Source organism: Lepisosteus oculatus, chromosome 8 (genome assembly GCF_040954835.1).
Source record: "Lepisosteus oculatus isolate fLepOcu1 chromosome 8, fLepOcu1.hap2, whole genome shotgun sequence".
Lineage (NCBI taxonomy): Eukaryota > Metazoa > Chordata > Actinopteri > Semionotiformes > Lepisosteidae > Lepisosteus > Lepisosteus oculatus.
Window position 1 is genome coordinate 18,831,113 of NC_090703.1, and position 16,152 is coordinate 18,847,264.

The following is a 16,152-nucleotide window of genomic DNA, read 5'->3' on the forward strand; positions in this document are numbered from 1 at the left end:
AGGCTTTAGGTAGGTAATGAAGTTGGGCTGGCATGAAAACCAGCAGGTGTGAAGTCCTTCAGGACCTGAATTAGCTAACCCTAATCCAGCATACAAACCTGATTACAGTAGTCTTTCAGATTGGGAGCTTCAACAAAGTGTTGGAAGAAATCAGCATGGTTCTGTATGTAGGCTGAGGTCAGAAGCCTCAGATAGTGGACTATAGCATCCGAGGTGGTCTGGTCATTGAAAAGGTTTAACAGAGTAGAGCCCTGGCCACCTTCCTGTGTCTGCTCAATAACACAGACAAACTGAAGAGACAAACATGTATGAAATAGATGTAATATCATTAGTGGTCAATGACAACTCCAAGATCAACAAGAATGATAAAGTATGTATAAATGTTATGTAATACTTCAGTATACTCACCGTATTGAGCAGGTCTGTGAACCTGTTCTCATCAAATCCAGCAGACAACAGCTCACTCCTGCTCTGTTGCAGAGTTTCTTTAAAGCTTGAATAACGTTTTTTGTAAAAAAAAACAATATTGCAATTACAATTGTTTGCATTTCTGCATGTTTTCTGTATTACATATCAAATTAATTGGGCTATTACCAATTATAAATTAGATTCATATAAAAATTGAAATTTGAAATAGGAATGGTCTTTGGGGAAACTGGCAAATAACTGTTAACCTATTACAGGTTTAAGTCTCATAAACAGACTACTTTCATCCATCCTTTTTCTAACCTGTTTATCCAGTACAGGGTTGCAGACTTTTCAGAGCCTATCCTAGCAAGCAACAGGCTTAAGGCAGGGCACAGCATGGATGGGACTCCAGTCCATCACAAGCACACCATGGCCAATTTTCCCAGAAGCCAATTAAACCTAGCAATATGTCTTTGGACTGTAGGTGAAAAACCATGTGAACACAGGAAGAACATACCCAGGAAGAACGTACCCAGGTCCCTAGTGCTGCAAGGTAGCAATGCTAATCACTGCCACCTCAACAGACTTACAGTACCTATCTGTAGAATACAAAATCCATACTTCTGGTCATTTTAATACATTTATAATTGCCATATTCTTGTCCAACAGTACAAATAATGAAGCAAATATTGCAATGGCGAAGAAAGGAATTAACAGCCATCACATTAATTATTTTACTGGCTCTGCATACAAGCCCTCATTTAGAACTGAAAATGCCTCAATCCCAAAAACAATTTCACAAAGATACTGTAACCACAAAGACTCTGAATACTTACAATTGCAATCCCCTTGCATTTTCCAACAAAGACTCGAGATGGCCAAAGCTAAGAGCCCGGTAAAAGCAGTTCCCATCTCCTTTGATTCTTCGAATAGAAGCATAGCGTTGACTAATGTCCTTCCCAAAAACAAAGATGATACAATCTCCTTTTACCAATGAGCTCAAAAATGCCACAGTTCATGCTTTTCTGTCTTCAAATGTTGGACTTCGAATGGGACAAAAATAATAACCATAATAACAAATGTTCTTGGAAAGATAAATTGCCCAGAGCTGACGAAAATTTCTAACATTTGTAGGAGAATAGTTTTGACACTGCCATGATCAGTGATATGCTTTTGAACTGCTGTATGAGGAGGTAGATACTGTACCACACATCAGGGAAACTTCAAATTATATCATGTGTTTTTTGCTTAGGAGGGCTGTAAGATAAGCATGGGTCAACATGTTCGCGCAACAAGACACTTAGAATTATTCTAGCTACAACTGTCCTTGACTTTCATGCACTCGATCTGCTTCTCCAGCACATCGTCTGGATGGAAGAAAGAAAAGTTTGCTCGTCTAGTCAGGCTGCATTGGATGGAATAACATACAGTACGTGTACTGACTAATTTGCTATTGACAGTGCTTAGGGTCCGTCACCACAAATGAACAAAATTTAATAATTTAAACTTCGGGACAGATTAGTTCCACCTTCTTTAAACAAGAGTCTTAAATAGGAACATCATAATATTTTACATTAACCACGCACTAGGCTATCGTTATGAATTTAAACGCCTTGTTATTCTTTTTTACCGGCCTAATCTCCTAGGTTATTGTTATTTCGTTATATGCTGGGATAAAAATCCGAAACAAATGAGAACTACCTGATACTTTGTATCTTCTGGTTGCTCTTGCAGCAATGTCGAAATATCCAGTTTATGAGAGATCAATCGAGGTACTGACGTCTAAAAAACACAACTACTTCGATAAACATGAAGCAGGGTAGCACCGCACAACACTATTACACAGACTACACAGAGCATTTTTGTGATTAAAATAAAGACAGGATTCCATTTATCAGCCACGTTTCAAGTAGTCAAAAGACTTTCTTAAACACATCAGAAGGTAATACGGAGCACACAATTAGTAATAATTCCAAGCAAAATACTTAGTGAGGCACGATACATCTGTCTAAAATTATAGCAAGACAGGGTATTTACCTGAATCACAAAACCATAACATACCAGATGCCTCTACATTTTAAGCTGTTTGAAACTCAGAGCATAGCATTTGCGTAGTTACAATTAGTACTTCTCTGGCCTGTAAACAACATAAAACTGTGTGAGCTGTAACTAACCATGTTTAGAGAAGACAGATAATGGAAAATGCAACCCCTTTAACATGTTGGTCCAAAATCCCTTCATACAAAAAACACAACAACATTATTAAAGCAAACGGACGTGCGCTGAAGAGACAGAAAACGAGTTTTTTCTATTAGAAAAATGATTGCTACACTGACCATCTGACGCTCCTGTGACGTCATAATCAATTTATTCAAAAGCGTTTTTTTCAAAACCTCGTTGTACTGTGCACCAGAGAAGCAAATGGCAACATTCGGTGGAAATCCTGTTATTTTGTATTTCCAAAAGTATCTTCAGGAGTTAATAAGGTCGATGTTAAGACTTCAGAACTCTGTAACAAAAGTAGCACTAATAAAATGAATACTTTCTCAGTTATTCTACAGTCTTGATATGTACGTCAATTTATAGGTTCACAGCTGAAATGGGTCTTTAGTAGCTGCATTTCGAAGATGCACAGGGAAGCGTTAGAACCTGCACAAATCTGTGCGGAAACAGCTAAAATGATACATTCTGCAACTCTACAAAAAGCAAAATGCTGCACATCTCTGGGTATTTGCGCTACAACACGACACTTTTATTTGAAACAAACAAAATGTATAGCTACAGTATACAACTAGAGTAAGACGCATATGAAAATCATTATAATTTTCAATACAAAATAGGTATATAATTTTAACATTTTATAATATATCTGCATATATAACATAACATTCTAACACTTCCGCAGACTACAGCATCCGACGCAGCAGATGAGCCCTTCAAAAACAGAAGTGGTTTGTTAAAGGTAAAGTGATACATTTTTAATGCGACAGTTTCAGTGACACTGTAATTTTTGTTCTACAAGTACAGTATATAACCCTTTCCTTTAAGAAAATACCAGTGTCACTAATTGTAATCGAATCTAATTGTAATTGATCAAATATGACTGAATGATCTGCTTCACTCATATTTGTAATACACGCTTTGCTCAATTAATTTACTTGTCATACAGGTACATGTGTGAGTTCCTCGGTTTTCTTAGATAGCTTCAGGAGCATAATCGTTTCTAAAATCTAACGTTTATCAGAAAGTCACTTATTCCTGTAAGGGTCATGGCAAGTCGTAATATGTCCAGAATCACAGGGTGCAAGACAGACATTTGAGAGATTTTTTGAGAATAGTCAGCATGCCTTTGATAGGTCCGAGGAAACCAGCAAAAACGTTTGATAAATTGTACACTACACAAAGAAGGCATTCCAATCTGGAATCAAACCCTGGGCCCAAGATCTAGGAGGCAGCAGCATTAATTGCTACATCACTTTGTCACTCTCATTTCAGAACTAAACATTTTTTAATGATATTCACCATGCTTTGCTAAAAAAAATGGCAAATTTTAATTTTTACAACATTAAGTGTCACATTATAAAAATAACGTCCAGGTACAATCTGGTGCTATGAGGATATTTATAATTCTGAGGAAACTAACATAGGTTTGATCAATGTCACAGCAATGTTGTTTTTAAAAAGTAATAATTTGTGTAAAATATAATGCAGCACACAAACACCTTTAAATGCCTGAAAATCTTCAAATGTGATCATCCGAGTTATAAAGAGTGTTGTTACACATTTCATCAGTCATACAACAACTTAGTTTTGCTTTATAAATAAAGCAGTTTTAAAATACAATAAAAAGTTTATCACATTTTGTAAAACACAAATTCTGCATTCATGTATAATGGTGTGAAAGGAAATTCTTAATTGTCATGACATGTCACAGTCTTTGTGTTTTCAGGCCAGATGTACTCTTAGGATTACTGCTACTCTTACTGGCTCTTCTCAGACGAGTTTTACTGTTAGTCTTCTGGAGTGTGGCTCCCCTGTCCTTGGTGTCTGTGAAGTCTGTGCTATTTGCTAATGCTGAGCTGGAGTCAGCAAGTTGTGTCGCTTTTCTTCCAACATCTATTTTTTCTAAAATGAATTCCTGCCAAAAGAGAGACGGATGTTATACTTTCAGCTACTTATTTAATGGAGAACTGCAGTCCCAATTTCTTAAAGCAGTTATTGAATATTATTAACTAAATAAATTCATTTAATAAATTATATTAAAAATGTACACATTTCAAATTAATCACAAAATAATAAACTTTGTGAAAGTATTGTAAGCGGCCATACTGTCGCAAACCGCTGGTCTCACCACAGCTGAGAGCGAGAGTTCCCATGAATTGCGATTTGAAGCAGCCCTTCCTGCTCACTAGTCACTGTAACGACTAATGTTATGCAGTGTACAAACACATAAGTACATGCAGAAATGCAGAAGACATTTCACCACAGATCACAATGATCTGCATGCAGGGTTAACAAGTAAGCTCCATTTATCTGCAAAACTATCTTGAAACCGGGAGCAATATTTCTATTGAATTAAAGAGATGTATTCACAAGCCTGCTTCTTTACAATGTATTAAGGCCACTTTACGTCACTGGAAGCTTTGTTACTCATTCTGAATCACAGAATATGGGACTGTGCAGACAAGGAAATTTAGTATTTTTTGTGATGTAGATTCAAGGTTTTACACGTTACAGTGTACAATTCACTTTCATTGTGGTTTGAAATGCACTCATCAATGCTAATTCTTTTTAGCCACAAAATATAAAACTATATTTTAAAGTTCCCCTTTAATTGCTCAATCAGCTTTAACATCTACATTTCTAAGATTAAAATCAAGAGATTATTTTATTAGCATCCTCTAGTGGCAGGTCAGTTGTATTACAACTATTTCTTTAGCTGGCCTGCCACACCATACAATTAAGAGGAGAGGGTTTACAAAGTATAAAATTACAAAGTGTTTTAATTGTGGAATTTTGCTACTGGTTTGATAAACACACTGTATGATACGTTTTATGGTTTAATATACTCTATATAATTTAAGGAACAAGTAATACATTTATTTCATGCTGAAAAGAGAAGAAAGAAAACAACGTTTCGGCCAAGGAGCCTTCTTCACACCCGAAGAAGTCTTCACAACCGAAACATTGTATTTTCTTTCTTCCCTTTTCAGCATGAAATAAACCTATTACTTGTTCCTTTGCAACCTACGCATGCTGACGCAGCTACCCACCTGTATATAATTTAATGTTAACATTTATTTTTAATTAGAAAAAAGAGAGGAAACAAATTCATGAAACAGAATTGAATTCTTCATCTTCTACATATTTTTAACAACTAAACCTACTGTATATGAGAATATTTTGGGGCCTGCTCATTATGTTTACACATACACATCTGAATTATCTGGGTTTAAACTAAGCAGCATCTTTGAGGTTACTCTGTGGTTTCAGTCTTCACCTTTATCATGTCCAGCATTGTTAATATGTTCAGATCCTCCAGTGGCCCATAATGATGTATGTAACACTGTTCAGCCAGATTAGTGATAGCCATCAGCAGACTGCCCAGCTCTTCACTCTATCAGTAAATAAAAGGTTTTAGAGAAACAGAAGGATGTGGCTTTAAAAGAAAACACTCCTAGGCATATTCTTCTTGTTTCTCTTTCTTTGAGATACTTATGGAATACCATAAACCTCTCTTTACCATTGTCTACCTCTGATCTGTCTTAATGCTTAACACTGAACCGTCTTCCTCAATGTTCCAACTCCAGGATTGTCACTTAAAACTCAGATATCCAGAATATTATCTGCCCTTCTCCTTTCCACTTTGTGATCCATTTACCTTTACTTGTTTCTCTTGTCTCTAGAAACTTATCTCTCCTTCTGAATGAACCTTGGTTATTAGCCCCAATTTGCATTCCTACCCTCAGACATGTATTTCCTGATGCAGCTCTGCCTTTTCTAAACTTTCTTAGCATTTGCCATTTATTAAAGGCTCACTGTAAGACTCAGCAATGTGTTTTGCATTTTCTCTTCTTCCCTTCTCTGTCATTTCTGCTTACCTTCTGCTGGCTGCTTAGTTGATCCTTTTCTCCACTCTCCTACTGCTCCTGCCCACTTATTCTACTCCTTTGTTCTCATGCGGTGGAATATCATGCTCTGGAATCTCCTTCTTACCCTACTTAGACCACAACTGCGCATCCTACGATACCGTCGTCACTTTTAAAGGTATCACTTATTCTATCAACTATTTCCCTTTTCATTTTTAATTCTATAACACATCTGCAACTTAACAGTTCTGCATTGAATATTATTCACCTCCTGCTGCAAGGGTGAAGATGGGATGGAGTGAGAGATGTGAAAAGAAACACATATGGGGGTAGGTTAGAAGCATGATATTTATACATACTGTAAGTAGCTGGAACTCAGTGAGAACCTTTGTTCAAGACTCCACATGTTGGAGTCTTATACCTTATTGCATTATGTTTTTTTGTTATACTACACTATGCTATCTATTCCTTGTACTGTATTATATAAGTTCTATAGATCACTAATAGTAAAGCAGTAGTATTGAAAACATCAAAGTAATCATCGCACCACTATTTCAAGAACTATTTAAAGATCTCCTTCCCCCCTAGTAAAATTTTTGTAGACTTCAAAAGTTGATATCCAAAGTGAAACAACTTTAAAAGATGTTTATATAATACTTTTTCTACCTTATCTCAATTTAAGCACTTTTTTTGTAATCTGAATGCTGTCTGATTGCAATCTACTGCTTCTATCAATAAATTTAAAATGCTTGAAGTAAAGAGCACATACTGTAGTGAAAAGGGCTGTATGAAGAGTCTGTATGAAGTCCCTACTGAAAAGTAGGGACTCAGGCTTGAGCATATACATTTCATAGCATGTGTTCTGTTGGTCACACCTGGTTTCTAAATTGTCCTTGGTGTAGGGTCAAATTCATTTCCAGCTGTTTGTTTCTCTCCTTAGCTCTGTCATATTGGATTTGGAGGTCAGATAGCTCACTGTTGGTCATCTGTATGAAAAATGCAAACAAAAAAATATGTGAAACTGAATTTAGAGTCAGTATCTAGTTGCTGAAAGGCAGAAGGTTTTTCAATTTATCTAAGTTTGACAACCAGAGACTAGAGTGAATAAAGGAGAAGTAGGACATTAATAAATCTGAGGTTGTCATGGGAAATGTATTCAAATATTTCCCATTTGTAACGTTCTTATTCTCAAGAAAAACATTTCTTATGTTATATAATGTAAGAGAAAAGAACTAATTATATCCCTATAGAAATAACTTCTGAAAGTTTATTCTGGTGAATATTGATCTATAAAATGTCCTTGTGTGTGCACCTTTCGATAGACTGGAAATCCATCAAGGGTATAGTCCTGTGACACTTTACAGATAATCCATGGAAGGAAATTTGCCATTAGATTTTAGCACTTTTACTGTGATTAGAATATGGTTTTATGAGACATTTGCTGTGATTTCATACTTTAAAACAGCTTTTCACTGTGTTTTGGAACATGGCAATGCCATTATAAACTAGAGTAAAAATGCTTTAACTATACTGTATATAGTAAATATACCATTGACCACAGTATATCATAGTATTTCCATGGTCTAAAAAAAGATGGCAAAATCAAAACAAATTAGCAAAAACCTTGGTTGAACTTTCATAACAGACACCATTAAGATTTTTAAGTCTTTCTGTTAATTAATCTATCTTAATAAGAAGAATAATTACAAAAGAACACAACCCACATCCATCTGGCCCTGAGTTAAAAATGAACTCAAATATTTTTTATACTTATAGCATTTATGGGTTTCATTACAGAAAATGACATTATTCTCTTTGAAGTTTCCTTGTAATGAAAGACAACTGTCAATCAATAAGGCTTCACTAAAGTATCTAGATATTTAATTGGTACACATGTTCATTAAGTAAAAGTAGATGAGTTTGAGAATAAAGTTGGTAACACCTAAAAAAACAAATCCAATAAATGTTTGGAGTTCCCAATAAAGGCACCCATTCTAAAAATTTAATACAATGTGCACTGTTTAAGTCTTGGCATAAACTGTGCTTTTATCTGAAAGAGCCATAGGAGCAAGCAAGTGGTACTAATTGTTGTCACAGTCAAATCATTAAGTACACAGACTTAGACATAGTACATACAGTACACAACAGTGACTATCAATATTTAACATTGACCCAATCATTCTCAGTGAGTGAGAATCCAGTCCCCATGGGGATGGAACACAGAACTATGGGACCTCAAATCAAGATAAATAGGACACACAGTAAAAAAGAAAAAGTAAAGATAGGGAGGAGAAAAGGAATAAAGACTACAGAGGTAACTACGTAGAAAGTCTGTTTTCAAAACATTCAGTGTTGATGGAGTTTACCTGGTAGGTGTGTGGCTCACAAAAAATGACAAAATGGGGAAAAATTGAATTTTCAAGGAAACTTAAAACCAACACCTATCCTGCATTTCAAATGCATCCTAATGCACAACAAATGCATCAGAATGTGTCTAGGTGCTGTCAAACCCTAACCCTAACCCTAGCTCGGGCACTAACAGAAAAATTTCAAAATCCTGGCCTGCTGAAAAAGTGCTACAAAAGTTAGCTTAATGAGTGCAAATTGATCAGAAACATTCACACTAGCAGTATTTCAGTACTTTAAAGGTATCTGCTTTCAGTCTATTTTAATTCTGCATTATTTAGGTTTTTGCAACTTGCTGCTGAAATAGTATATTAAATGAGCATGATTTTTGCCATTTACAGCTTAGGTTTACATTTACCACTAAAGTTTGGATATACTTTCCATTTAGTTTGTTTTAAACCTCATAAAATAAGAGGATTCAGCATGTAGAAAGGCTGTATTCAAGACATTCAGTGTTGATGGTGTTTGCCTGGCAGGTGTGGGGCTCACAAAAAATGAGAAAACGGGGAAAAATTAAATTTTCAAGGAAACTTAAAACCAACACCTTTCCTGCATTTCAAATGAATCCTAATGCACAACAAATGCATCAGAATATGTCTAGGTGCTGTCAAACCCTAACCCTAACCCTAGCTCGGGCACTAATAGAAAAATTTCAAAATCCTGGCCTGCTGAAAAAGTGCTACAAAAGTTAGCTTAATGAGTGCAAATTGATCAGAAACATTCACACTAGCAGTATTTCAGTACTTTAAAGGCATCTGCTTTCAGTCTATTTTAATTCTGCATTATCTAGGTTTTTGCAACTTGCTGCTGAAATAGTATATTAAATGAGCATGATTTTTTGCCGTTTACAGCTTAGGATTACATTTACCACTAAAGTTTGGATATACTTTCCATTTTTTTTGTTTTAAACCTCATAAAATAAGAGGATTCAGCATGTAGAAAGGCTTTTTTCAAGACATTCAGTGTTGATGGTGTTTGCCTGGCAGGTGTGGGGCTCACAAAAAATGACAAAATGGGGAAAAATTAAATTTTCAAGGAAACTTAAAACCAACACCTTTCCTGCATTTCAAATGCATCCTAATGTACAACAAATGCATCAGAATATGTCTAGGTGCTGTCAAACCCTAACCCTAACCCTAGCTCGGGCACTAATAGAAAAATTTCAAAATCCTGGCCTGCTGAAAAAGTGCTACAAAAGTTAGCTTAATGAGTGCAAATTGATCAGAAACATTAACACTAGCAGTATTTCAGTACTTTAAAGGTATCTGCTTTCAGTCTATTTTAATTCTGCATTATCTAGGTTTTTGCAACTTGCTGCTGAAATAGTATATTAAATGAGCATGATTTTTGCCGTTTACAGCTTAGGATTACATTTACCACTAAAGTTTGGATATACTTTCCATTTAGTTTGTTTTAAACCTCATAAAATAAGAGGATTCAGCATGTAGAAAGGCTGTATTCAAGACAATCAGTGTTGATGGTGTTTGCCTGGCAGGTGTGGGGCTCATAAAAAATGACAAAATGGGGAAAAATTAAATTTTCAAGGAAACATAAAACCAACACCTTTCCTGCATTTCAAATGAATCCTAATGCACAACAAATGCATCAGAATATGTCTAGGTGCTGTCAAACCCTAACCCTAACCCTAGCTCGGGCACTAATAGAAAAATTTCAAAATCCTGGCCTGCTGAAAAAGTGCTACAAAAGTTAGCTTAATGAGTGCAAATTGATCAGAAACATTCACACTAGCAGTATTTCAGTACTTTAAAGGTATCTGCTTTCAGTCTATTTTAATTCTGCATTATCTAGGTTTTTGCAACTTGCTGCTGAAATAGTATATTAAATGAGCATGATTTTTGCCGTTTACAGCTTAGGATTACATTTACCACTAAAGTTTGGATATACTTTCCATTTAGTTTGTTTTAAACCTCATAAAATAAGAGGATTCAGCATGTAGAAAGGCTGTATTCAAGACAATCAGTGATGATGGTGTTTGCCTGGCAGGTGTGGGGCTCACAAAAAATGAGAAAACGGGGAAAAATTAAATTTTCAAGGAAACTTAAAACCAACACCTTTCCTGCATTTCAAATGAATCCTAATGCACAACAAATGCATCAGAATATGTCTAGGTGCTGTCAAACCCTAACCCTAACCCTAGCTCGGGCACTAATAGAAAAATTTCAAAATCCTGGCCTGCTGAAAAAGTGCTACAAAAGTTAGCTTAATGAGTGCAAATTGATCAGAAACATTCACACTAGCAGTATTTCAGTACTTTAAAGGCATCTGCTTTCAGTCTATTTTAATTCTGCATTATCTAGGTTTTTGCAACTTGCTGCTGAAATAGTATATTAAATGAGCATGATTTTTTGCCGTTTACAGCTTAGGATTACATTTACCACTAAAGTTTGGATATACTTTCCATTTAGTTTGTTTTAAACCTCATAAAATAAGAGGATTCAGAATGTAGAAAGGCTGTATTCAAGACATTCAGTGTTGATGGTGTTTGCCTGGCAGGTGTGGGGCTCACAAAAAATGACAAAATGGGGAAAAATTAAATTTTCAAGGAAACTTAAAACCAACACCTTTCCTGCATTTCAAATGCATCCTAATGCACAACAAATGCATCAGAATATGTCTAGGTGCTGTCAAACCCTAACCCTAACCCTAGCTCGGGCACTAATAGAAAAATTTCAAAATCCTGGCCTGCTGAAAAAGTGCTACAAAAGTTAGCTTAATGAGTGCAAATTGATCAGAAACATTCACACTAGCAGTATTTCAGTACTTTAAAGGTATCTGCTTTCAGTCTATTTTAATTCTGCATTATCTAGGTTTTTGCAACTTGCTGCTGAAATAGTATATTAAATGAGCATGATTTTTGCCGTTTACAGCTTAGGATTACATTTACCACTACAGTATGGATATACTTTCCATTTAGTTTGTTTTAAACCTCATAAAACAAGAGGATTCAGCATGTAGAAAGGCTGTATTCAAGACATTCAGTGTTGATGGTGTTTGCCTGGCAGGTGTGGGGCTCTCAAAAAATGACAAAATGGGGAAAAATTAAATTTTCAAGGAAACATAAAACCAACACCTTTCCTGCATTTCAAATGAATCCTAATGCACAACAAATGCATCAGAATATGTCTAGGTGCTGTCAAACCCTAACCCTAACCCTAGCTCGGGCACTAATAGAACAATTTCAAAATCCTGGCCTGCTGAAAAAGTGCTACAAAAGTTAGCTTAATGAGTGCAAATTGATCAGAAACATTAACACTAGCAGTATTTCAGTACTTTAAAGGTATCTGCTTTCAGTCTATTTTAATTCTGCATTATCTAGGTTTTTGCAACTTGCTGCTGAAATAGTATATTAAATGAGCATGATTTTTGCCGTTTACAGCTTAGGATTACATTTACCACTAAAGTTTGGATATACTTTCCATTTAGTTTGTTTTAAACCTCATAAAATAAGAGGATTCAGCATGTAGAAAGGCTGTATTCAAGACAATCAGTGATGATGGTGTTTGCCTGGCAGGTGTGGGGCTCACAAAAAATGAGAAAACGGGGAAAAATTAAATTTTCAAGGAAACTTAAAACCAACACCTTTCCTGCATTTCAAATGAATCCTAATGCACAACAAATGCATCAGAATATGTCTAGGTGCTGTCAAACCCTAACCCTAACCCTAGCTCGGGCACTAATAGAAAAATTTCAAAATCCTGGCCTGCTGAAAAAGTGCTACAAAAGTTAGCTTAATGAGTGCAAATTGATCAGAAACATTCACACTAGCAGTATTTCAGTACTTTAAAGGCATCTGCTTTCAGTCTATTTTAATTCTGCATTATCTAGGTTTTTGCAACTTGCTGCTGAAATAGTATATTAAATGAGCATGATTTTTTGCCGTTTACAGCTTAGGATTACATTTACCACTAAAGTTTGGATATACTTTCCATTTAGTTTGTTTTAAACCTCATAAAATAAGAGGATTCAGAATGTAGAAAGGCTGTATTCAAGACATTCAGTGTTGATGGTGTTTGCCTGGCAGGTGTGGGGCTCACAAAAAATGATAAAATGGGGAAAAATTAAATTTTCAAGGAAACTTAAAACCAACACCTTTCCTGCATTTCAAATGCATCCTAATGCACAACAAATGCATCAGAATATGTCTAGGTGCTGTCAAACCCTAACCCTAACCCTAGCTCGGGCACTAATAGAAAAATTTCAAAATCCTGGCCTGCTGAAAAAGTGCTACAAAAGTTAGCTTAATGAGTGCAAATTGATCAGAAACATTCACACTAGCAGTATTTCAGTACTTTAAAGGTATCTGCTTTCAGTCTATTTTAATTCTGCATTATCTAGGTTTTTGCAACTTGCTGCTGAAATAGTATATTAAATGAGCATGATTTTTGCCGTTTACAGCTTAGGATTACATTTACCACTACAGTATGGATATACTTTCCATTTAGTTTGTTTTAAACCTCATAAAACAAGAGGATTCAGCATGTAGAAAGGCTGTATTCAAGACATTCAGTGTTGATGGTGTTTGCCTGGCAGGTGTGGGGCTCTCAAAAAATGACAAAATGGGGAAAAATTAAATTTTCAAGGAAACTTAAAACCAACACCTTTCCTGCATTTCAAATGAATCCTAATGCACAACAAATGCATCAGAATATGTCTAGGTGCTGTCAAACCCTAACCCTAACCCTAGCTCGGGCACTAATAGAAAAATTTCAAAATCCTGGCCTGCTGAAAAAGTGCTACAAAAGTTAGCTTAATGAGTGCAAATTGATCAGAAACATTCACACTAGCAGTATTTCAGTACTTTAAAGGCATCTGCTTTCAGTCTATTTTAATTCTGCATTATCTAGGTTTTTGCAACTTGCTGCTGAAATAGTATATTAAATGAGCATGATTTTTTGCCGTTTACAGCTTAGGATTACATTTACCACTAAAGTTTGGATATACTTTCCATTTAGTTTGTTTTAAACCTCATAAAATAAGAGGATTCAGAATGTAGAAAGGCTGTATTCAAGACATTCAGTGTTGATGGTGTTTGCCTGGCAGGTGTGGGGCTCACAAAAAATGACAAAATGGGGAAAAATTAAATTTTCAAGGAAACTTAAAACCAACACCTTTCCTGCATTTCAAATGCATCCTAATGCACAACAAATGCATCAGAATATGTCTAGGTGCTGTCAAACCCTAACCCTAACCCTAGCTCGGGCACTAATAGAAAAATTTCAAAATCCTGGCCTGCTGAAAAAGTGCTACAAAAGTTAGCTTAATGAGTGCAAATTGATCAGAAACATTCACACTAGCAGTATTTCAGTACTTTAAAGGTATCTGCTTTCAGTCTATTTTAATTCTGCATTATCTAGGTTTTTGCAACTTGCTGCTGAAATAGTATATTAAATGAGCATGATTTTTGCCGTTTACAGCTTAGGATTACATTTACCACTAAAGTTTGGATATACTTTCCATTTAGTTTGTTTTAAACCTCATAAAATAAGAGGATTCAGCATGTAGAAAGGCTGTATTCAAGACAATCAGTGATGATGGTGTTTGCCTGGCAGGTGTGGGGCTCACAAAAAATGAGAAAACGGGGAAAAATTTAATTTTCAAGGAAACTTAAAACCAACACCTTTCCTGCATTTCAAATGAATCCTAATGCATAACAAATGCATCAGAATATGTCTAGGTGCTGTCAAACCCTAACCCTAACCCTAGCTCGGGCACTAATAGAAAAATTTCAAAATCCTGGCCTGCTGAAAAAGTGCTACAAAAGTTAGCTTAATGAGTGCAAATTGATCAGAAACATTAACACTAGCAGTATTTCAGTACTTTAAAGGTATCTGCTTTCAGTCTATTTTAATTCTGCATTATCTAGGTTTTTGCAACTTGCTGCTGAAATAGTATATTAAATGAGCATGATTTTTGCCGTTTACAGCTTAGGATTACATTTACCACTAAAGTTTGGATATACTTTCCATTTAGTTTGTTTTAAACCTCATAAAATAAGAGGATTCAGCATGTAGAAAGGCTGTATTCAAGACAATCAGTGATGATGGTGTTTGCCTGGCAGGTGTGGGGCTCACAAAAAATGAGAAAACGGGGAAAAATTTAATTTTCAAGGAAACTTAAAACCAACACCTTTCCTGCATTTCAAATGAATCCTAATGCACAACAAATGCATCAGAATATGTCTAGGTGCTGTCAAACCCTAACCCTAACCCTAGCTCGGGAACTAATAGAAAAATTTCAAAATCCTGGCCTGCTGAAAAAGTGCTACAAAAGTTAGCTTAATGAGTGCAAATTGATCAGAAACATTAACACTAGCAGTATTTCAGTACTTTAAAGGTATCTGCTTTCAGTCTATTTTAATTCTGCATTATCTAGGTTTTTGCAACTTGCTGCTGAAATAGAATATTAAATGAGCATGATTTTTGCCGTTTACAGCTTAGGATTACATTTACCACTAAAGTTTGGATATACTTTCCATTTAGTTTGTTTTAAACCTCATAAAATAAGAGGATTCAGCATGTAGAAAGGCTGTATTCAAGACAATCAGTGTTGATGGTGTTTGCCTGGCAGGTGTGGGGCTCATAAAAAATGACAAAATGGGGAAAAATTAAATTTTCAAGGAAACATAAAACCAACACCTTTCCTGCATTTCAAATGAATCCTAATGCACAACAAATGCATCAGAATATGTCTAGGTGCTGTCAAACCCTAACCCTAACCCTAGCTCGGGCACTAATAGAAAAATTTCAAAATCCTGGCCTGCTGAAAAAGTGCTACAAAAGTTAGCTTAATGAGTGCAAATTGATCAGAAACATTCACACTAGCAGTATTTCAGTACTTTAAAGGTATCTGCTTTCAGTCTATTTTAATTCTGCATTATCTAGGTTTTTGCAACTTGCTGCTGAAATAGTATATTAAATGAGCATGATTTTTGCCGTTTACAGCTTAGGATTACATTTACCACTAAAGTTTGGATATACTTTCCATTTAGTTTGTTTTAAACCTCATAAAATAAGAGGATTCAGCATGTAGAAAGGCTGTATTCAAGACAATCAGTGATGATGGTGTTTGTCTGGCAGGTGTGGGGCTCACAAAAAATGAGAAAACGGGGAAAAATTTAATTTTCAAGGAAACTTAAAACCAACACCTTTCCTGCATTTCAAATGAATCCTAATGCACAACAAATGCATCAGAATATGTCTAGGTGCTGTCAAACCCTAACCCTAACCCT

General features: G+C 35.6%; 1 protein-coding gene across 3 annotated transcripts in view; it reads right to left on the reverse strand.

Moving 5' to 3' along the window:
• The window catches only part of ccdc197 (coiled-coil domain containing 197), a 286,353-nt gene that overhangs the window by 709 nt on the left and 269,492 nt on the right, over window positions 1-16,152 (reverse strand). The window contains exons 7-11 of one of the 3 annotated variants that reach the window (XR_011190235.1): window positions 7,373-7,483; window positions 5,909-6,025; window positions 4,393-4,546; window positions 2,110-2,203; window positions 1,274-1,363 (exon numbers count right to left, since the gene is read on the reverse strand). Coding sequence is in view for 2 of the 3 variants with exons in the window: in XM_006632566.3 (XP_006632629.3) it covers window positions 4,337-4,546; window positions 5,909-6,025; window positions 7,373-7,483 (438 nt within the window). In the remaining variant the exon portion in view is untranslated. Of the gene's footprint in view, window positions 1-98; window positions 291-408; window positions 494-1,244; window positions 1,364-2,109; window positions 2,204-3,138; window positions 4,547-5,908; window positions 6,026-7,372; window positions 7,484-16,152 lie in introns of those variants that run through there. The other 2 variants (XM_069193337.1, XM_006632566.3) reach the window with 2 other exon arrangements.